This window comes from Musa acuminata, chromosome BXJ1-3 (genome assembly GCF_036884655.1).
Source record: "Musa acuminata AAA Group cultivar baxijiao chromosome BXJ1-3, Cavendish_Baxijiao_AAA, whole genome shotgun sequence".
Classification (NCBI taxonomy): domain Eukaryota; kingdom Viridiplantae; phylum Streptophyta; class Magnoliopsida; order Zingiberales; family Musaceae; genus Musa; species Musa acuminata.
The window spans coordinates 380,566-402,529 of record NC_088329.1 but is presented as its reverse complement, the minus strand read 5'-3'; the positions used below and the strand labels follow the sequence as shown (position 1 = coordinate 402,529).

General features: G+C 40.7%; 3 protein-coding genes and 1 long non-coding RNA gene across 13 annotated transcripts; 2 read left to right on the top strand and 2 right to left on the bottom strand.

The window, feature by feature from the left end:
• Positions 1-499: 499 nt before the first annotated feature.
• Positions 500-4,671, top strand: LOC135614443 (protein ROLLING AND ERECT LEAF 2-like). 2 transcript variants are annotated; one of them, XM_065111834.1, is made up of 4 exons: positions 500-1,613; positions 1,712-1,926; positions 2,012-2,235; positions 3,902-4,671. In XM_065111834.1, the coding sequence occupies exons 1-4, from the start codon at positions 500-502 to the stop codon at positions 4,488-4,490; spliced, it is 2,142 nt and encodes a 713-aa protein (XP_064967906.1). In that variant the 3' UTR covers positions 4,491-4,671. The 2 variants fall into 2 exon arrangements, with proteins under 2 accessions (XP_064967906.1, XP_064967914.1); XM_065111842.1 differs by having other exon boundaries at positions 3,850-4,165.
• Positions 4,672-5,460: 789 nt separating this feature from the next.
• Positions 5,461-13,580, top strand: LOC103977288 (pumilio homolog 2-like). Of its 8 annotated transcripts, none has more exons than XM_065111792.1 (8): positions 5,461-5,907; positions 6,077-6,161; positions 6,375-6,440; positions 6,522-6,641; positions 7,483-7,544; positions 12,082-12,214; positions 13,111-13,213; positions 13,291-13,580. In XM_065111792.1, exons 4-7 carry the CDS (start codon positions 6,584-6,586, stop codon positions 13,158-13,160), a joined length of 303 nt encoding a protein of 100 aa, XP_064967864.1. In that variant the 5' UTR covers positions 5,461-5,907; positions 6,077-6,161; positions 6,375-6,440; positions 6,522-6,583; the 3' UTR covers positions 13,161-13,213; positions 13,291-13,580. The 8 variants fall into 8 exon arrangements, 5 of the variants coding, with proteins under 5 accessions (XP_064967864.1, XP_064967873.1, XP_064967859.1 ...); XM_065111801.1 differs by having other exon boundaries at positions 5,466-5,907; positions 12,151-12,214; positions 13,081-13,213; XM_065111787.1 differs by having other exon boundaries at positions 5,473-5,907; positions 13,081-13,213.
• Positions 13,581-13,741: 161 nt separating this feature from the next.
• LOC103977287 (transcription factor GTE7) lies at positions 13,742-16,068 on the bottom strand. The gene is made up of 3 exons (XM_009392764.3): positions 14,404-16,068; positions 14,131-14,320; positions 13,742-14,046 (listed from the first exon to the last, which is right to left on the bottom strand). Exons 1-3 carry the CDS (start codon positions 15,814-15,816, stop codon positions 13,952-13,954), a joined length of 1,698 nt encoding a protein of 565 aa, XP_009391039.2. The 5' UTR covers positions 15,817-16,068; the 3' UTR covers positions 13,742-13,951.
• A 746-nt stretch (positions 16,069-16,814) lies between these two features.
• LOC103977289 (uncharacterized) lies at positions 16,815-21,801 on the bottom strand. 2 transcript variants are annotated; one of them, XR_010487544.1, is made up of 5 exons: positions 21,625-21,801; positions 20,793-20,868; positions 20,459-20,632; positions 17,697-17,841; positions 16,815-17,199 (listed from the first exon to the last, which is right to left on the bottom strand). It is a non-coding gene; the product is annotated as an uncharacterized LOC103977289 (long non-coding RNA). The 2 variants fall into 2 exon arrangements; XR_671100.3 differs by lacking the exon at positions 16,815-17,199 and having other exon boundaries at positions 17,456-17,841; positions 21,625-21,795.
• Between the last annotated feature and the right edge of the window lie 163 nt (positions 21,802-21,964).

Sequence of the window (21,964 nt, the reverse complement as noted above, 5' to 3'; positions counted from 1 at the left end):
AAATGGTTGCTGATTCTAATATCTAAATTTGTGCAGAAAACAGTGCTTTTGTTTGATCCCAAGTCATTTTAAGGTACGTGCTAAATATCTGCTCCCCTACTCCATCAACTCTCTCTCTCTCTCTCTCTCCAATTCCTAACTTTCTAGGGCCCATAAAATTCTTTCAAGTAGAGTTCTGAAAGGATCAACTGCATTGTCAGTGTAGAAAACATTAGCTCCTTGTGAGTTTTGTTTGAATGACTTGATGATGAAGCACCGAATCTGATCGGTTCTTTGTGTTTTCCTTCTGAAGTCTGCAAAGCTGATGGCTTTCATGGAAGATGTTCCTGTTTGTAAATATGCTTTTCTTACACTGGTTGGCTTAAAGTTTTGACGTTGTTCAGATGTATCAGACCGTGGTTCTATATTGTATAGCTGTAGTGAAGCATCAATGGCTTCTTTTCTACATTGAGTCTGGCTTCGATTCAAGTCTGAAGAACTCTTAGGAAGATTAGAAGAGATGGGATGTTCTACTTCGAAGCTGGAAGATGAAGACGCCGTCCGTCTCTGCCGTGACAGGAAAAACTTCATCAAGCAAGCTATCGAGCATAGGAACCAGTTTGGTTATGGCCACATTGCATACATAGAATCGCTGTTGAGAGTCTCCCAGGCTCTCCGCGATTATGCTGCGGATGATGAGCATCATTTCTTCTTGACTGCTTGCAGAAGTATTCCATCACAGCCTGCTAGAAGATTAAGCCCGGAGATCGTCATGGTTCCTAAGCAATCCTTTCCGCCACAGCAAAAGCAGTCCGAGAGAAGCACCTCCTTTTTTGCAGTAAACCACATGAAGGCAGGATGGAATCCATCGATTTCAGTGGAGCAATGGCCTGAGACACCGGAAACTGTGAGAACAGAATACTATTACCCTACAGGACATTATGGTGTTGAAGGCTATACTCCCGCAGAGGCTCCAACCACGGACTCATCATTCTTCTCCTCATCATATGCAAGACCAAAATATCCACCAGCATCGCCCCAGGCTTCACAATCGGACATCTTCTGGAACCCTTTCTCATCTTTGAACACCGATTTGTATGCCTATGGAAACAGTTCTGAAGATGTTCTGCTCGATGAAGATGCTGATAGGCTAAGGAAGGTCAGACAGGAAGAAGGGATACCTGACCTGGAAGAAGAAGAAGAAGAAGATGATGATGATGATGAGGGAATTCAGAATGTACAGATGAAGGAAGAAGGTTCCAGGATTCATCCAAAGCCAACTGCAAAGCCAGTTGCTAGTGAACAAACAGCTGATGTCAGTAGGAAGAATGACAAAGTGAATGAAATAAAGGAGTACCGATCACAAGGTGGGCAGAGTACTGAAGTATCAGAAACTCGAAATGCAGTAGAACATGAGGTTAACAATGGTCCGGAAATTGTTGGGAATGGAAATGGAAATTATGGAACACATGAAACTCCTGGTTTCACTGCATATGTAAACAGAAGACCGACTAGCATGGGAGAGGTCATGGAGAATGTTGAGGCCCAATTTGTCATACTTTGTGATTTTGCTAATGAGCTCTCTTTAATTCTGGAAGCCAGCAGGGTTCAGCCCTCTTCTTCCCCGCTAGAATGTAAGAACATCATGTCTGCTCTCTCTAGATTCCATTCTGCAACTTCTCAAGTATGCAATATGTTGACCCTGATAAGTTTTTTGCTTTGTGGTAAACAGCTTTTAGGATGTTGAATCCAGCTGCTTTGCTTCGTTCAGCATCATCATCACGCTCATCATCATCTAGGTTTCTTCAAGTTTCATCTGGTCGTACTAACGATGCCTATGAAAGCAGCAACAATGACATAGAGGAATCTTGTACGGTATCTCGAAGCCACAAGTCAACATTAGAGAGATTATATGCATGGGAGAAGAAGCTATATGAGGAAATAAAGGTACTTCAATTATTAGGCAGACACCAAATTTCTAATACAAAATCAAATTTGTTTACTTTCTCACATCCATATGTTTGTTGGGCAGTGTGGGGAACGTGCACGAATAGATTATGAAAAGAAATGCATGCAGCTGAGGATTCATGATATCAATGGGGAAGAGCCTTTTGTTGTCGATAAGACTAGAGTAGCTATAAGAGATCTCCAAACTCGGCTCAGGGTTTCCATAAGTTCTGTCGAGTACATATCAAAAAGAATTGAGGCATTACGGGACCAGGAATTGCACCCGCAGGTTATGGAGTTGATCCAAGGGTAAGTTACAGTATATTTGCTACTTGTTAAGCCTTCTCGTTCAAGTAATAGTTTGACTGTTAAATACAAAAGGCACACAGCTTATTTCATTGTGAATGAGAACATCGTGTTTGCTCAAATTTCTAGATAGTCACACTCTCATGTAAAGGCAATGTCTTAGATTAGTATCTATATGAATGAAAATGCTTGTGCTAGTGAATTTGAATGCACTGAGAACATATACTAATAACTAGAGAACAAATGTAGATACATAATCACCGAAAGACCAGCCCCAGAAGATTTATTTTCTAGAGTGCTCTTTCATTCAGAAGAACAGCAATTTATAGGTTGTTCAAGCTGTCACAAAACTGCATACTTAATCTTCAACATTTTCATCTACTCTTCAAATGTTAATGATTTAGAGCAAAATAATCATAATATATGAGGTACACTTAAGACTCCACTTTAGTTTAATTACAATCAAAATTCCAAAAAGAAAAAGAAAATACACGTCTTTTATCGTTTGTAATGATGATCATGAGAAAGCTAAACTCACAATCTATCTGCTAAGAGGTTTTTACCATGTAGGAGATGGAGTTGAGCTATTTTAGAGTTCATTAGCTTCAGAGTAGTTCATCACTTGTTATGTGATTTGGTCTCAATACTTGCACGTTGAGTGTTTTATTTTTCTTGATTTTGGTTTTACTACAAGCAGATTATGAAGCCTAATTAGCTTAATTAGAACCAAAATACCAAAAAAGAAAAAAGAAAATAAAATTTTGTTACCATTTGTAATGATGAACATGAGAAAGCTAAACAAAAAACCTTATTACTACTCTTAGATGATCTTACATGCTTAGATATGTTTTTTAAGAAGGGAGATGGAGTTGAGCTAGTACGATTTGGTCTACTTCAGGATACTTGCTTGTTGAGGCACTTCTCTGCTTTAGGATGGCCTTTCCCTATTGTATGCGACCTTTTCCTATTCTACAATTGCTTGTTTTATTATCCTGAAGCCACACATTAGAGAAGCTTATGCTCAATGCTAGAAATACTATGTAACATCCAAGATTTCAAGGACAAACTAGTAGACTTGCATGTATGGGTTGACTTTAGAGAGAGATTGAGCACCAGGGATGGTGATGCAGGGGAGTTAGACATACCAATCACATCAAGTGACCAGAGTGTAGAATGATGAAATAAAAAGGAAAAATACTCATCTGTGCAGTGGATATATTTCAGAAACATATTCTCAATGTGAAAGCCTCGTGTGAATAATACTTCCTGATAGGTGTTAGTTGATAGCACTTGATCCAAAAAATCTGTGACAGAGGCAAGAGTGACTATCACAAGTTTAATTTTCTACATTAAGAGTTATAAAGGAAGGGTTGTCTTTGCCATCATACCAAGGGATGTTAATAATCTTTTAGGTTGCAAATGGATTTAGCAAAATTGGGGGGATTAATGTCTGTGATTTCTTCTGTATTCACTTCAATTTTTTGAGGATTATGTTATCTATTCCAAACATCATTTTAACTCTTTCCTCCTCTATAATTGATGATTTCTCTATTTGAAAGAGTTAATCTGCATCTGTATAACATGAAGAAATTGAAGCAGTAATCATTTTAAGATTAGTCTTACTGCAGAACAAGCAATACGAGCTCCTCAGTCACCCTTCCTCCCGCAGGTTAGCAAGGATGTGGAGGACCATGGCAGAGTGCCATCGGTGTCAAAAGCGCACGGTAGACGAGGCCAAGCTCCTGCTGTTCTCGCCCTCCACCGCCGCCGTACCCGTCGGCGTACCGTTGCCGAGGGCCTCTCGCGTCGCCGCTGCGCTCGAGGCGGAGCTCCGGAACTGGACCTCTCGCCTCGCGGCCTGGGTCCAGGCCCAGCGGTGCTACGCCCGCGCCCTCGCCGGTTGGATCCGCCGGTGCGCCCCGCCGACCCTTGACGCCACGGCCCCGACCCCCAGTCGCTCTGGCGGCGGACCGGCTCCACCGGTCTACACCGCCTGCGTGCGGTGGTCGCGGCTAATGGATTCGGTGAGCGAGGCGGCGGCGATCGAGGGGCTGGAGATGTTCGTGGCGGGGGTGGCGTCGATGGTGGCCGGGCATAAGCGGGAGGAGGAGGAGGTTGAGGATCCTAGGCGGGCGGCGGAGCTGGGGGCGAAGGTGGTGTGCGCGGGGCTGGCGGTGTCTGTGGGAGCGTTGGCCGACTTAGCCGCGAACTCCGCGGAAGGGTACGAGGAGCTGGTGAGGACGCTGCCCTCCGGTTGACTTACGAATCGTTGTTTGACTCGGCCCATCATCAATTGGGGTCGCCTCCACGTGTTCGATAACTCATGACGGAAATAGAATGTATACAAAATCATTAAAATACTCTTTGATCATTGAATATAAATTTTACTCTCTAAAAACACAAACAAACAAATAAAAAAAAATTAACTATTTTAAGATATGTGTTGGGATCTTAATAACATTGAGAGGGGCTTAAATTAGTGTAATAACATTTTAATCAATTTTAAAATTTCGATCAATAAATTAATATATTTTAAAATTTTAATTAATCAAGTTAAAATTGTAAGTAAAGATAATAGAACTGAGTTACAAGTAAAGGGATAAGTAAAAGAAAAAATTAATTTAAGTCCTATATCCATTCTCAATTTTTTGAGGTCATCTATTTTCACTATCAATCTTTTTTTCAACGATTGAAACTATTCTTATTATATTTTTTTTATTTTTTTAGGTTTATGAGATAACATTCATATCATCTCTTTACAAGATATCTTTCGTATCCAAACTCAAAGAGAATGAGACTTAAATTATGCTTATATTATAATGTTTCGTTATAATTCTGAACTCTGACGATACTATCATCATAATTTTTGAATCTTGGATGGTATTATACCATAATGTAAAAGTTGACAAAGTACAAACATTATTTATCGACTAACTTAGGTGGTACTATTACTTGGGCCTAATGGTACAATCGTCCATGATTTAGACCACCGATTTAGATCAATTTGGCCCCACTTCAATTTAGCCCAAAAGGTTATTTTAGATATTTAATTAGATAAATGATTTATAGCTCTTGTTGTAATGGTACGGTTTGAGACTATATAGTAGCAGCTATGTTTCATGAGAACTAACAAAGTTCTTAATTCATGTTTACATTTATATATATACAGATAGATAGATAGATGCAAAAAAGTGTTGGATATGAAAATTTTGAGGGTTTGAAGTCTTATCCTCCATCGCTGTTTCCTCTTCTTCGTTTCCAATCCGAAAGATCATGCGGCGTGATGATCCTAATGTTAGATCAAGTTCCCAAAGAGACTGTGGAGCTTTACAACTCGAAACTGGAGCCGAACAAATAAAAAAATCAATATTTTTTTCTTTGTTTTCCAGACATAACAAACAACAGAAATAAAATAACACGACACCGCCCAAACGGAGCCGATCGGAACGGGGAAATAGTAAGAGTGATTAGGTTGTCTGAGTCGGGAGCAAACCCTCTCGAGGAGACGAAACCCCAACCATTGCGACATCTCCCTCCTCCTCCTCCTCCTCCTCCTCCCTCGAGATTGGAGATTGAGAGTGTCGGCGACGAGAAGAAGCCGGTGGTCGCCCGTGGTCTCCTGGAACGGCGGCTTCAGCTTCACGCTCCAGTTCTACGGCGCCAATCCCGATTCCGGCACGTCCTTCTCCTCTTTTTCTCTTGCGCCCTTTCGATGGTCCCTGCTTTGATGTTTAGTTTCTCTTCTGGTCGATGTGGTTCCCTGTTTGTATTGGCTTGCGATTGGCGTCGCGGGTTGGCTTCTCCCCATCGTTTGCGGATGCTTCCTTCCTGTTGCTTCATCCAGCCACCTTTCTGCGACATCGTATTAGCCCTTAGTACTGGCGATGGCGCACGCTCTTGAAGTATGCCGATAGTTTATGAACTTGATGGTGAGCACATCGATTCTTCCTTTTATCCAGATCAAGTTATACAAATTTTGTTGGCCAAATACTTCTCGTTAATTGCTGTGGACTGTTCTCAAGAAATACACCGTCAATGCCGGTCCGAAACCTGGATTAAAAAAAGCAGAGGTTCGAATTAGGCACAGCCATATAAAGTTATGCAGATCTCATACACATGGATCTTAATCACATTCTGTACAGGCCTAGGTCGTCATATCCGGGAGCTAAATGGTGGGAAAAGATCCACAGACACTTGGGTCATTAGAGGTTGTTGTTGTGATTGTTGTTGTATTTGCGGTAGACTATTCTCAACATAAAATGTCATTTCTCATATTTCTTGCTTTGTAGATCACATACCGTATGTTGAGCATGGGGATTGAGTTATTGAATGTCTGAATGAAGACAATATTATGAAGTTGGACTCCCAACTTTTGAAGGATTGCTTTTCCATATTGAGTATCCACGAAAGTGAGTATTAGCACGTGGCTTGCAGAGCCAGTGCAATATGAATTGTGGGTGTGTTCTGATAGTGTTATTTCGGATGACATATATTCCCTTGACCTTCCCCGTTTATGATGAAGATTCTCCACTAGAAAAATGCTCAAGTAGTTAAGTAACGACATGGCATGACCATAACGCTTTAGAGAAAGCGGGAAAGGTCCACTATCTTGCAGAACTGCTAAAAAGTGCACTACACTATCTATAAAAGTGATATAAATGGACTTATAATGCTTCAAAACCACTTGTTCTTGCTATGATGAAGCAACCAAGCCTTATGTGAACCATTATATTATGCCTAAAGGCTTCCTGGAACCTCATAATTGTAATTAAGCTTTCCAAATCTTTCTGATCATTCTTTCAAGCTTTGTAGTTTATGTTGAACTGGTTGTATCAAATGTCTTCCTAGTCACTTCCATCTTTTTTAGATGTGCAAATTTCACTATTCATGCTATTGTACTTTGGTTTGTTTGATTCCTTGATAAGTAACATAAGTTGCAACTGGTGTATACCTCTTCTCTTCTCAGAATTGTTTTGTTTGTTTTGTGTGTTTTTAGTGCAAGCTGTAATTTTAAACTCATTAGATTAAGACTTCTATGTTACTGGTATATTGGAGAGCAGATCTATCATGTGAGACCCTATCTGAAATTAGTGTTTTTTGTCAGTAGGAATGTACTTAAAAGAACCCTTTTCCCTATCAAAAAAATTTTTTTTTGCCATCACACAATTTGATGCTGAGACCAGCTTAGCATTATATTCACAACAGCTTAAGTGGATTCTGAGAGTTGGAACTTATTTTCTTTGTCTGCAGGCCCTACTAGTGCGGGTGCACTTTTTCTTGGACAAGCTGCTTTTGTCATCCTTGCTTTGTTAGTAAGTGTGGTTGCTTCTTTATCATGTCGTGTCGTAGATACTAATTGCTGATTTATTTTTTATGGATCATATAATTGATCTTCTGATGCTTGGAATCCATGGACATTTTATATGTTCCACATTTTCCAGCTAAAGAACGAGAAAAAAGGATTTACTTCAGTTTGTCGTATTGATAAGAAGATTATTCACACTATTATTATTTCATTCTTGTCTTAGTCATGTCAAAACTTTACCCTTATGGCATACAGATCAAAGCTGGCGAAATTACCTTTATTTTGCCACTTCATTTCCTCCTACAAATTGATATACAAGGAGCTTCATAAAACGTTTGTTATAGTGCTAATGGTCAGTATGATGAGTAAAGAAATCACACTTTCTTGAAAGCAAGATCGGGACTTTAGGGATGTTTGTTTTGTTAAACAGGAAGTAATTGCGATCCTTTGAATGGGACTTCACATTTCAATTAGAAGTGTTTGAATCAACTTTTTTTTTGGTTGTTTGCTTGGATAAAGTCTTTGGCCACTGATGGTTTACAATTATAATAGTTCAATTTTTGGTGATGCTATAATCAAAGATTGCAATTTTGTATTGGGGTACTATACCAGTATTTAACTGGACTAATACATGTCGACTAGTACCAGTGTACTGACACATGGTACACCGGTATGTACCAAAGAGGAAGAAGAAGGAGAAGAGGAAACAGTGGAGAAAGAGGGGAAAGAGGAAGGAAAAAAGGGAGAAAGGAAGAAGAGGAGGCAGTAAAAGGAGAGGAGGAAGGGGGAAGAAAAAGGAAGAGGAGAAAGGCAGAAGAGGAGGAAGAAAGAGGAAGAGGAAGGTAGAATAGGAAGCAATGGGGAAGATGAGGATGAAAAGGAAGGAAGAAGAGGAGGAGGAGGAGGTGGAGGAGAAGAGGAGGAAACATACCCATCGGCAGTGTGTGGTGGGCAGCGGTGGAAGGCAATGGGCTTTGTGCGTCTTGCAGTTAGAGTTTGTGTCGCGGGCCTCATGAAATTTTTTTTGTATGGACCAGTCAGCTCGAAATGGGTCAGGCCATGTATCGGTTCACGACCAGTAAATACCAGTTGCTACAGACCTGTCTGGGCAAAAAGGAGTTATAAAACTTGATTGATTCAGTCAAAATGCTTCAAGTTATAAAAGATTTGCTACTGTATTTGTCGGAAAGATTTAAAATGCCAGTTAATGTACTTATTATGTCTGATAGTTGTCTTTGTTCTGAAGAAATTTGACACTGTAACTAGTCATATGCCTAAGGAAGGACCTTTTATTGCTTTTAGTAGCTTTTACCTTTTATCTATTAGCAGTTGCCTAGTACTTCTATCCTACATATATTTGCAGAAGTTATGTTTTGTTTTAACATCAGTTCAGTGGATTTTTAGTTGAAGCAGATTCTAATAATGCTTTATTTGTTCTTAACCTACATATATCTTATTAATCTACATATATCTTATTAATCAGCTGGTTCACTGTTTGACTTTGTTCGAGTAGATTATTATTTTTCTTTTTCACTAGGAAGTTGATTATTTATGTTTTTATAACTTGAATTCAGTTGGTTACAAAAGTTATATGCATGAAATTTTGGTCTGGTATCGATAGCAACTGATGGTCAGACCAAAACAGAGTGGTAACCCAACACTCATTAGGAGGATGATGCACACTGGTAGGAGGGTGAAGAGGTTGTGTATTGGTACTAGTAGGAGGTGACGTGTTCTGGTAGGAGTGGTGGCGGTGACAAAAGTAGGGAGAAGAGGAGGTGGCAGATATCAGCTGGATTTCATTCTGATAGACAGAAACATTCTTACTATCATGAATCTTCAAGATATCTTTATGTTCTAAATTTATCGTGTAGAAACAATCAGCTTCTGGCCTATGGACAAAATCTATTGAGATTATATTTCAGTGCAAAAAAATTCTTAGTTATTTATATTTTATTATCTCGATGTCTTTTAAGTTACAATCTCTTAAAGAGCTAGTCTTAGGTTGTCCATGAACTGGAGACCGGTTTAGCTTTTTGCGAGCTTTCATGCCTCTTGACGAGTATTACCAAGAACCTCTGTGCGTCATCAATCGCAATTTGCTTGAAGTTCCATGCGATGCAACCTAGCAAGAGATTGCAATTAGGGCTAATTCTTGCAAGTCGGTATTATTTGGGTGCTACACGACTTAGAGTTTGGGGTTCAAGTGAGTGTTCCTGTAAAGTGGTACAGGAACACTCACTATCCTCATGCTTCTGGGATGGTACCACCTGATATTAAATTTTATATGTTATGCATTGTTTTGCATATCCAATAGTGGGAGAGGATATCTTTTTATCTTGGAACCTTATTGTGGTGAAATGGGCTCGCTCCTCAAATTCACCTGTTTCGTTGACGATCTCGTTTCGACATTTTTTTCCAGGTTTTCTTATTTCCTCATTTTTATGCATAATAACTGCACATCTAACTAAAGTGATATCAAAAACATACTTTTGATTTGAATGCTAATATATAGTTTTATCTTGGGTTTGTGTAGCTTTCTCTCGAGGAAGTAGAGTACTATGTAGTATATACAAAGATAACTTATTTTTGTTGTGACTCGTATCTATATTTGATTAATGTATACTACTTTGCAAATTTTTCCAAGTTGATGTTGTTTTCTACCTACAGTCACATTAGCATAATAACATTGCCTTCAGCATAATTTAAAGAAGGGAAACCTACAAAAAAAAGCCAAATCATTAGCAAATTATTTAGGCAATCTTTACAGATGAGCCAGCACGAATTTGCTTCAAATGTTACTGAGAAGTGACTGCAGTATGGTAATACAAAAGAAAGGGATCACTTCATCAAGGAAATAGTTGCAAGAGGCTGCAGAAGAAAGAAGAAATGAAAAAGAAATAAGAGAGGAAAGAAATAGAGAAGGGAAAAAAAAGGTTTACTGAAGGTTCGTTTTGGCGCCAAGAAATTCACATGTTTTTGGATTATCAAGTTTTCCTGCTAATCAGAAAAGTGTATAGGATTAGAGATTAATTTTGATCTTACAAGTTTAGTGTGATATTTGGTTATGCTATTTGATTTTGAGGCTTGTGATTATGGCTTTCTGTTCTTACATGGACCTTTGGTTATATTGATGTTTTTCTAATCTGAATATGCATCCTTATAGCTATAATTATATATATTTATGGATAGTTAATGGTAGTATTCATATAAAGATGCAAATATGACTTATACTCTGATATGTCACCTTAATGGTACTTATGCTTTTATTTATGAAAAGACATTCAAATATGAGTTGCTTTGAAAAATTATCCTAAGCATTCTATATTAACAAGTTTATGAGTTGAAATGGAAATAAACTTATGTTATGATCCTTTTGTAGAAGTATTAAGAAAGATATAATGTTCGTGTCTTTTGAAAGCAAGTATTGCTCATATAAAAGATTCAAAAGTTCAAGTAGATATTTATTTGTTGTAAGTTTTGACTAATATATGTTCTTGGCGTTTACTAATCTGTTGCTTGCTCATATCTGAAATATTAAACAAGATGGCAGTAGGATAATGATATCTGGACATTTTTTAGGGATTAAATATGAATTTTTTCCTGAAGGTCGAGAGCTGTTTCTGTTTATAAATTCTTCAGAATTGCGGATAAAGAACTAGTACTGTGCCAAAACTTGAAAATCTCCTAGTTTGGCCTTTTCTTTTTCATTCTACTTGATGCATGTTAGAGTTCTAAATGGAGTAGCAGTATAACATAGTAATGCTCGTCCCTAGTAGCAGGAAGCTTGTTTCCATGGTGCTGTAGGTAATTCCGATGTTTCTTAAAAAAAAATATCTTGCTTTGAACCCAAGCATTTTCTTATTGAAGGTTCAAAAAAATGTGGCTTCCATGCTTGTAGCCACACCTGCACCTTTGTTCTTACTTCAGAAAACATTAGCTAATCCAATGTGAATGTATATGATGTCATATATCTGCACTGTGTTCATTATATAGGTAAATATGTACTATTTAGTGCAATCCTTGGTGTGCCTTGTACCAGATGGCTTTGTCTTCTTTTGGCCCACACATGATGGAACTGCTAGCTGATATGTTGCTATCCTGGTCTTTACTTGGTTTTAACAATCCATGAACACTACAATCAATAGTGTCTATGAAAAAAGATTCAGTTATATGTTCTCCATATGTCAGGTAGAAAATGCTTATAGTAAACCATCGAAAATGCTCAGTTATATGTTGCTATCCTGGTCTTTACTCGGTTTTTTTATTACTGAGCGAAAACCGTTAACGAACCCTAGTAATACCGATTGAGTTTGTAATTCATTTCCATTAATTAAATTAGTTGAACAATTCTCACTCCTAGAATTTCTTGGTTCTTGTGGAAATGATGCTTTACATAATTGAATGCAGCTTGAGAATAGAGCACATTGGGAATTTGTTTGTTCACTGTTGTTTGTCTTTGTCATGGTGTTGATGTTTATTATCATTGACATGTGTTCTTTCTGGGTAATGATGAAGGATTCATTTCCATATCTGTGGTTCAGAAGATTCTTGAAACATGCACTGATGAACATTGTGCAATCTTGCTCGATCACATAAAAGTTGATCTGCAGGCTTTGGAGAAAGTTGCCTACAAGAAACATATGGTTGCTTGGGCAGAGCAGTCATGTGGTGAAGGTATGTGGCTTCAAGCTCTAGTCGTTAATTTTGAGAAAGTTCCTTTAATAAAAGATATATACTACATGCAAATTTGAACTTAAAAGAGTTTTATAATGGTCATATATGTCGCAAGCAATTTGAAGATGATTAAAACTGCTCAGTACGGTGCCCTTGTTTTGGTTCAAGCCAATGCCAACGCTAGCTGGTGTTTTTTACAGTTTTCTTAAAATTATGATGTATCACTGCATGTTATCAGCTTCATTATGCATTTTTCTCAAATTTATCATTCATACTCTGCATTCTATAAGAATTAGCATAAGCCTGGCTTCCTTCAGTAACATCAATTTGAAGTGGGACTTGCATTCTGTTCGATTACTTATATCCTATGATATAAACAAATGACTTGATCCATCGATTGACAAGTATATACCTCATATTAACATAATGACAGCACTGAGGACAATACAATGATGATGATAAAAAGAGAGTTATAATTCCTAAATACTTGTGTTGACCTGCTTTACTAATTGCCATTGAAATTTTCCTTACTTTATCCTTGTGCTCAAAATGATTTCATTTTCCTTTGCCCTAAATAATTTCAAAATGATTCAGAGGTTTGATCTGAATCTCTTTTGGTAAAACTAGGAAATAGTGAACTGTCTTTTAGATAAAATTTTAGATTTCTTTTACCTGTATGGCACTGACCACCTGTTGTAATCCTGGCACACCCAGCCCCGAGGGGCCTCAACCCCTTCTCACTCTTTAATTTATGTTTGTGTAGCTAATAATATTGCTCAGGCCAACCTAGTAGTGTTAATACTGAAGATTTAGCTGCCATTAAATGCTTCTGTTTTTTTCACTAAATTGGCGATGATGTTTACCAGATGACAAAGTTGTGTTATGGATGAACACAGTTTCTCCTCCTGTGAATGATTGCAATATGAGGCAGCCAAAGATGCGTTAGCCCCTGCGATTGAGTGCTTGATGATAATTGGATCTGTCTTCGAAGCTCATCGTGTAAGTTAGTTTCATCAAATTGCTATGGGTTTAGACTTGATCACTCAAGTTACTGGAGTTTTATACTTTTTATGCAGATCCTTTGGGGCATCACACGAAGCGTAGATTTCGACTTTAATTAAACCAACCAACCAACCAGATTTATGTCAGAGTAACGTGATACAAATGATACAGCATGATGATGATGATTGATGCCTGTGATATACATCCCCTTGATTTACACGAAACAGTGGTGTAACGCTGGGTATTAATATATAAATCCAGCTTAGTGTCCGATGGTACAGAGGTTATTGAATTGGAGCTGCAGTCGACAAAGACTAACGCGTGTAACAACTGAGAATGATACTATGAATGATGATTATTCTGACGATTGGAGATATGGCCAGATGCTTAGGAGAAGCCCAACCAGTGTTGCTGCTGCTGCATCATCTAATTCCTTAGGAATTTAATGGTCCAAAGAATTGCAACATGTTGACTTCTCCGAAGACTCTCCGACCCAATGCAGCCAAAATTTACAAGACAAAAGGCTAAGAAGACAATTTGGCTGAGGGAGTCCCCCCACCCCTCACCCTTCAATTCAAGGCATCACCTACACTTTTAAAACACTTCCTGTTTCTCTTTTTACATATGCTACACCTGTGCTACCAATCTAATCTAATATCATCAACTCCTACCAAGGTCACACCTGAAGAGGAATTAAGGAAGAACAACAAATAAAAAGCTTATGCAGACATGTCGTTAGTCTCTCTGAGATCTTACTCCGGCGGCAGGTGAGCGCGCCTCATTTTCCTCCTCATCCGAATCGCCCTCTGATGAGCTCCCTGAATCGGAACCTACACCCAACAGATGTGATTACTCATAAGGAAATCAGCAGCAGCAGCTGCAGCAAACCAAGGAGAAGCGGGGCTGCGGCATACCACTCGACGAAGAGGAATCGCTGTCGGAGCTACTGGAGGAAGTGGCGTAACCGGTGTCCTTCTGGATTTCCACCGGTGGGTAGTTCGTGATCGGTAATTCGTCACCAATGTCGACATCCTCCTCGGCGGTGTCTCCTTTCTTGCTCTTTTTCGCTGCAACTACTTCTGACGCATCCACCAGCACCGGAGACTGCCCAATAGCATGACCAGGTTAGTACTCCGAGGCTTCATCCATCGAGCAGAGACCAAGAGAGAGAGGATCCTAGCCATTACCATCTCGCCACCGCCTTCAGCTGGAAGTTGGGCGTCGGCAACTGCGGCGGAATGGCCAGCATGTAGCAGCAGCCCGTTGGCGATCGCCTCCTGCCTCTTCATCTTGCTCATCATCTTCTTGCAGTTGCACAGGAACCGATCGAGCGCCCAAAGCGTCTCCGTGTCCATGGTGTCGATGTCCAGCTCGATCTCGTCCCCGTTCTGCGTTGTGCTCACGTTCCCCTTCCGAACGATGTGCAAGACGTGAGACATCTTCTCCGGCGGAAGGTTCTGCAGCCCCTCGCTAAGCTTCTGCTTCTCCTCCATGCTCATCGGCCGCTTGTTCGGATCTTTAGCCTTGGGCTTCGGTTGCTTCACCAATGTCGTCCTCGCAACATTTGGATACTGCTGCCTTGGCTGCTCCTGGGGTGCCACCGGAAACGGAGCCGGGCTTTGAACTGGAGGAGAAGCTGGGATTGGCAGCAGCGGACCAGGACTCGGTGCCGCCTCCGTAGAAACCCTGCACTGCTCCTCCTGCTTCTCATACTTATGGAAGGCTGGCCCGAACAGCCCTTCGAAATGACGGAGGAACTGTTCAGCAAGCTTGTGCACCTCGTGGCCCTTAGGGTTGTAGAGCAAGGCATTGTTGAAGGTCAATCGTACGTCTGAAGCAAATTCTGCCGGCGACGGGTAGAGGCCCGTGTGGAGATTCTTCTTCACCGTGCCCAGGTCCATCGGCGTCTTGATGATCTGGAAGTAGTCGTGGAGACCCATGCCGATGACGTCCACGGGGGTGTTAAACCAAATGCTCTTCTTGTGCTTCATCAATTTGGAAAGAATCTGGCCGCACTTCTTCATCATGGCCGCGAGGAGCTTATCGGACTCCGACTCTTTGTTTGTCTTGGCGGAGAAGGTACCTGAGGGCCTCGAAGCCCAGGGATCAAGGGGTGGTAGGCCGGCGGAGGACGTGACCTCTCGGCCACCACCGGGGTAGATCCCCGACGCACCAAATCCGGCGGATCGAGTGGAGGACTGGATCTCCCTCGACTGGATCCGGATCATGAGACTCCGCACCTGGTCAAGCTCCGAGACAAGCCGCCGCTTCAGCTCTCTCAGCTCCGTCTTGGAGTAGGCCGAGATGTTGAAGGTCACGTAGCTCCCGCTGCCACCAGCGGCAGGATCCCTCCGGTGGTTGAGGTCAGCGGGTCTCCGGTTGAAGGAAGAGGAATCGTCAGACACAACGGCGGTGGCTACCGGCGGCGCCTCCTCCTGCTCCATGGTTCGGAATCGCGCGGTGCGATCGCCGGCATAGTCGACGGTGCACAGGTTAGGGCAGGGCCTAGGGTTAGGGTTAGAAATGGGGTTCTTCCTCATATAAACCTTTGGTTCTCCCCAGCACGGCTCATTACTACTGGCGAGGAGCGCCGACGCCATCAACGGCGGGTAACGGCCTCAGATCGGCCGCGATCCAGCGAGCTCTCTCCGTTCCGGTGCTTCCCGACCGATGTGGACCATCGGAGGTGGAGACTGGGAGGGGTGGGGAGGCGGCCAAGGGGCGGAGGGAGGCCGGACGGAGGCAGCCGCGGAGGGGGCAGGGAGAGGAGGGAGGAAAAAGGGAGATGGGGCGAAGGTCGCGGTGAGGGCAACAGACGACCCTTCGGCTTGGCGAGGAGGAAGGGGCAGGGGTGCACCGCCTCTTAAAGGCGAGGAGATCTGCCCGGGGGCGAACAGGGCAGCATATCGGCCGTCGGTTCCCCAAGAGGGCGATCGAGCGGCCGAGACGGGTCCCATCGGACTGACCAGCGCTGTGACCGGCTCGCCTGTCACGGACGGTGGAGATGGCGGCCGCGGGGGCACGCGCCAACCATCGGCGAGCGTCGCTTTTATTATATTTTTATCCGCTTGGTAGGGAGTTGGAGGAGGTTTCATTTGGTTGGGATTTGGCGTGAGTTTGGGCCGCATGACCCGCGCGTTTGGGGGTTCTGCAGCTTACAACGCCTTCATTTATTCCATTCCCGAAGAAAGGAAAAGTTATTTATCAGTCTTTTTGCCGATTTTACTTTTTCCGGGGGGGCAAAACGACGGGACCCACAGGAGGGGAAGGGAGAGGGATACAGAAGAAGAGCAAACGGGAAGGGGGTAACGTGAAAAGTGACAGCTGGCACGTGAGGGCGCGAAAAATATCTTTCGAGGCGGTCGGAAGGGGCACGGGCTCTCGCGCACCCGGGAATCGACCAGCCAATGGACATTCGCTGGGACCCACGATAGGAAGTATGGTGGGTTACTTCCTGGGTACGGCGACGGGGACGGGAGACATGGCTCAAATAAAGGGCGACAGAAACCCCCTCCCGCCAAAACCTCCGCTCCGCCAGCGGGGCGATGCAACGTTAATTCTGAAGTGAGCGTACCGGAGGACGCGAAGGCGACGCGTGGCAAAAGGCGTCACATTCCATAACGTCACCCGGAGGTAACGTCACCCTGCCGGTGACGGCATCAGCGAAGAGAAAGGAAAAGCCACCACCGGTTGGACAGCTAGGCGACGCAACGTTTAATGGCGAGGTGAGGATACCGATTGCTAGGGACGACGATGCGTGGCAGAATGCGGCAACTTGCGGAACGCCGGGCGGAGGTAATGCGACCGCCTCGGTGACGGCGTCGACGGCAAGAAAGGCAAACTTCCAACGGAACCACCGGACAGACGTCCAATACTTAATCGACGGCTCACGTGACGGAGCGAGCAAAACTGGACGCCATTTCTCGACGAATCTGACCTGGCGTCTCCTTGTGCCACTCATCCTGTGGAACCCACCAACGTAGCTGCCAACACACACACAGGCCTTCAGCGTAGCTAATATCTTATATCGGACATCACACACATTAAAGTTGCAAGAAGATTATCATGATTGGATAAATCCATGCCAACTCTTTGCACAAAATTAATAACGTTTTCATTTACATCAGATGACTATTTCATTATCATATCAATGATTAACACACAGTCTAACTTTAGTAAAGCTGGAAAGAGATTAGGTCTGAGCAGCCTAGCAATTTGGAGAAGCTATGGATTGTCAAATAATAACTAGGAATGTCTTTAGTAATTACTTGCAACTAATTATGGAAGAGAGAATCTGTCACTAGAAGAAGACACAGTTGCTGACTTGTCAGTCCAGTATTAATTCTGATACTTGTGGAGGACTAGGAATAACATCCCATTGTTTGAACAAAAAACAATGTGTTTGATGTATAGTTATGGTCTATAGCATCTTAGGCATTGCACAAGTTGTAATTCATAAAGTCTGGTAGTTGTTGGTTACCTGCCAATGCTAAATCTACAAAGGGCCACCAACATCCCCAGCTGCCATCTGCAGCTCCCTCTTTTTTGTGAGACACCAACTTGGTCTGAGACCGCCAATTTTCATAGGTCACTTGTTTGGCACAGGGGACTGCTCCTTCATGAGACTAAGAGAAAAGAATGCTTTACATGTATCGGTCATAGAACATGGGACCAAAAATATAGAAAGTTAAAACCAAATACTGATTCAAACACAATGTAATCTACGATATCATACTCAAATGTATTTGTTTTACTAAACAAGCACTTCCATGTAGCTTTATGTGTGCTCTATGACAAAAGCTAATATTCAAATTTATGGGAAGAATCATTACTGAGTAATCAACTTGATATTAGGGATAATTACTTTCACTGCTTGAATGTGACTTTGTTCTTCACAAATTCAATGTAGCACGCTGTGCAAAATGACGGCCCAGCGTGCAGAAGTTGTCATGGGCACTGAGGAAGCTTATACGTGAGCAACTATATCCCTTGCACCATCTAAAATATTGGTCCGGTAATGGAATACCAGATCACTTACCAAAAGATTCAATATTCAAAACATCATCAAGCCAATTTCAAAGATGTCACTTACCCTAGCTTTACACTAGACCACTTATTAAAAGATTGAGGGTTCAAAACATCATCTGATGAACTTCCAAGATATCACCTAACCTAGCTGATAAAGCCTGGACTATTGATAATAAAGTCTTGGGATCGGATCCAGTCTTCACCATTTATTCTTTGTAAAAAGAGGGGAAAAAAAAGCATATCCTTCTATGATGTAAGGCCATTTTCTCTGCTTGAATTCATTTGCAGGTGAAGCAATGAAACTAGCAATTGTCATATTCCAAGAATGATTGATCCAAGATCAGCACAGTCACCACAAAGACATAGGCAAGAATTTTAACATGCACATGCATGTGCATACCCAAATTATGTTTTGCATGTGAGGTTGTGCAGATATAGAACTAATGTGCATATGAAGAAATGTTATTATCTATATAATGTAGTTAACAAACCAGAAGAAAGACATTACTGAACAATCCAAGACGTTCAGAGTGACGAATAACAGTTTACAGGGTTATATATATATATATATATATATATATGTATGTATATCTATATGTATATGTATATATATATATATGTATGTATATCTATATGTATATGTATATATATATATATGTATGTATATCTATATGTATATGTATATATATATATATATATATATGTATATGTATGTATGTATGTATATATATATATGTATATGTATGTATATATATATATATACATATGTATGTATATCTATATGTATATGTATATATATATATATATGTATATGTATGTATGTATATATATATATGTATATGTATGTATATATATATATACATATGTATATGTATGTATATATATATATACATATGTATATGTATATATGTATATATATATGTATATGTATATATATATATATATATATATGTATATGTATATATATATATATGTATATATATATAAATATGTATATGTATATATATATGTATATGTATATATATATATATATGTATATGTATATGTATATGTATATGTATATGTATATGTATATGTATATCAATATGTATATATACATATATGTATATATATATATAACATAATTCCCCCTTGTTTTTTATTTCATTTATGATATAGTTTAACAGTGGTGTTATTTAACAAATCTCATCAAACCATCCTAATATAACATGTTTGTAGCAAGAGTGTTCATCATAACATGTTAATATGTAAAAGTAATAAAGGTTTAATTGTTATTCTACCACATCAAAAAATACTCAACTCTACAACGTTAGCATCAATATGACCAGCCACGTTAGAAGGGGAACCTTTCTTCCTAGTCTGATCGAGCAACTTTGTTATACAGTGTGCATTTGTGTCAGGAGGAAAACCATGCCAGATTTCTCCAGGCATTTCATTGTTCAGCAACCATTCTTGTCCCTTCCCTCTTTTACAACAGATTTTTTTCCTAGGTTGGATCTGTCATGATGGAAGCCATCCACAGAAATTTCTTGCTAGAGACACAGTTCCTTAATTCCTATTTTTCTTTTTGGAGCAAATATACTTCCTATATATATATATATATATATATATATATATATATATATATATATATTCTAATAATGCTAGTTCTAGAAATAGAAATCCTCAGGAAAAATAAAAACTACGTTCTCAGAAAGATAGAACCCTATCTGCTGAAGCTAACTTAGCTATTGTCTCTACGAGGCCAAAGTATTGATTTACAAAGAAGCAATCAACAAAACAGTAGTAATCAAAGGAGCATGTTCACTGAAAGAGTTTGATGCACCTAATACCTGTCATAATCAAATTCAACGGCCACATCTAAATAACCATATCTTTTTATCATAATGACAACAAAAACAAAACATCTTGGTGTAATAAAAATGTCTTCAAGATCTTCTGAAGCCCATGGTGTCCAAATTAATTGGAGAAACATTTTTTTTCTAATAAATATAATTAGTTTCATATTCAAGACTTATGCTTCACTAATTTGCATGAAACCATGAGGAGATACAACTAATGCAACCAAGTAGCAACTATTGAGGTCTCCAAATATGATACTCAATTAATAATGGGATTTTAATATATGTCAAATTATTAAAGTAAATAGCAAGAACACAAATACAAAAGGGAAGTAAACCGAAAGTATATTTTCCATAAATTTTGACAACTCACCAGGAGAAGAGAACATGAGGGTGTCTGACAACCTGCATTTGTTGATCGTACATTGCATTAGCTAATGTGTGCATTTGCTAATGCAGGATGGCAATTGTTTTTGCGAATCTTGAGATGAATGGAGCGATCATACAAAAGGTAAATGCACTCATTGCCCAACATGCAGTGGTGTACCTGCATTTTCTCATGTGGTTAGATTGTTGCACAAGAAATCACACGACTTTGTTACGGGTTCCATCCAGAAATACATACATTTAGATAGCGTAGAAATTGCCAAACACAAGTTACATTGCATCAACTAAATAGATAATGATGCACCAAAATGCCATCTTACCTATGGATACATTGCAATGCCATGCTTTGCCCCTTTTTGCTACGCACCTGTGTGAGCTACGATTGCCTTGCATGACCTGACGAACATCAAAGATGCAGCAAAAGATAAGCAAAAAGACTCGAACATATAATAAGAATAAACTATAGAAACTTCAGGGTAAACAATTTCTACTTATGAGGTGATTTCTCAGCGTAAAGCATCACCGTCAACACAGAAACATATGTGCATTGTACCGGGAGATAAAAGAGAAAAACTAAAGCCAAGATTCGGCATCTACCATTCTGATGATCACCTTCATGAGAATTAGCATCGATAGCATTTGGACATGAAACAACAGATTAACATCAAGCTTGATCAGCCATAGAAGAGGATACTTGAGTTGAAAGTTTCATCTCCCAAGTAACACACACGAATGTGGCATTACATCTTGTGGGAAAGCATCGAGTGACTCAAGTCAACAAAACGATCTGAAGGTTACATCAAAAGGGCTGAACTTTAGGGTTCAGCACAAGGTTAAGCTTGTGAAGCTATGTTATGAATTAAGATTCTCCGAGCCATGTTATCCAGCACACATGGATAGAATTTGGCAACAGACCTCTACCCATCACTTCACAACATCACAGAAGAAGAGAAATCCCAGCATCATCAGGAGGAAGAAACGAAAATGGAAAAAGATGCGTACAAAAGCACGAGCTACTTGTGGAAATCGGTGTTCTTCCTCAGATTGAGGACGGGGTTTAAGAAGAAGAGGAGGCAAGCGAGAGAAGTGGATCGATGATCTTGGTCGGCGGTAGAACAAGGGAGGAGGAGGGTGGCCTGGCTGGCTTCTTACCTGGAATCGAGCAGCAGGCAGACGTCATCAACACTCCCCGCCGTTGGCCACCATCACCGGCCGTTCTCGGCCGCCACAGGGAGCGGATCGGATCGGCGTTTAGGAGGCCGCCGCTGGAACAGAGAGATGACCGAGTAATGTGGCGCTTAGCGACATCATGGCTTGGGGTGCATACATAATACAACGGGCACAGCGAATTGCAACTAATGTGGCATGACATGACATGACATGACGTGACAGCGAATTGCAACTTAGGATCTTCTCACTCCCAAGTCCTAACCACCCCCTACTTTGGAGATAAGTTGGTGTAAGCATCAATCAGTAGTTGGAATATAGTCGA

What these genes read in the sequence shown, in the direction of transcription:
- LOC135614443 (XM_065111834.1), top strand. Translation starts at nt 500, where the DNA reads ATGGGATGTTCTACTTCGAAGCTGGAAGATGAAGACGCCGTCCGTCTC. An exon ending in AGCTATATGAGGAAATAAAG is followed by an intron (nt 1,927 to 2,011) that starts GTACTTCAATTA and finishes TTTGTTGGGCAG; the next exon opens with TGTGGGGAACGTGCACGAAT. An exon ending in GTTATGGAGTTGATCCAAGG is followed by an intron (nt 2,236 to 3,901) that starts GTAAGTTACAGT and finishes TTCCTCCCGCAG; the next exon opens with GTTAGCAAGGATGTGGAGGA.
- LOC103977288 (XM_065111787.1), top strand. Translation starts at nt 6,584, where the DNA reads ATGAAGTTGGACTCCCAACTTTTGAAGGATTGCTTTTCCATATTGAGT. An exon ending in CATATTGAGTATCCACGAAA is followed by an intron (nt 6,642 to 7,482) that starts GTGAGTATTAGC and finishes CTTTGTCTGCAG; the next exon opens with GCCCTACTAGTGCGGGTGCA. An exon ending in TTGTCATCCTTGCTTTGTTA is followed by an intron (nt 7,545 to 12,081) that starts GTAAGTGTGGTT and finishes TCTGTGGTTCAG; the next exon opens with AAGATTCTTGAAACATGCAC.
- LOC103977287 (XM_009392764.3), bottom strand. Translation starts at nt 15,816, where the DNA reads ATGGCGTCGGCGCTCCTCGCCAGTAGTAATGAGCCGTGCTGGGGAGAA. An exon ending in CTGAAGGCGGTGGCGAGATG is followed by an intron (nt 14,321 to 14,403) that starts GTAATGGCTAGG and finishes GCTATTGGGCAG; the next exon opens with TCTCCGGTGCTGGTGGATGC. An exon ending in CGATTCCTCTTCGTCGAGTG is followed by an intron (nt 14,047 to 14,130) that starts GTATGCCGCAGC and finishes TGTTGGGTGTAG; the next exon opens with GTTCCGATTCAGGGAGCTCA.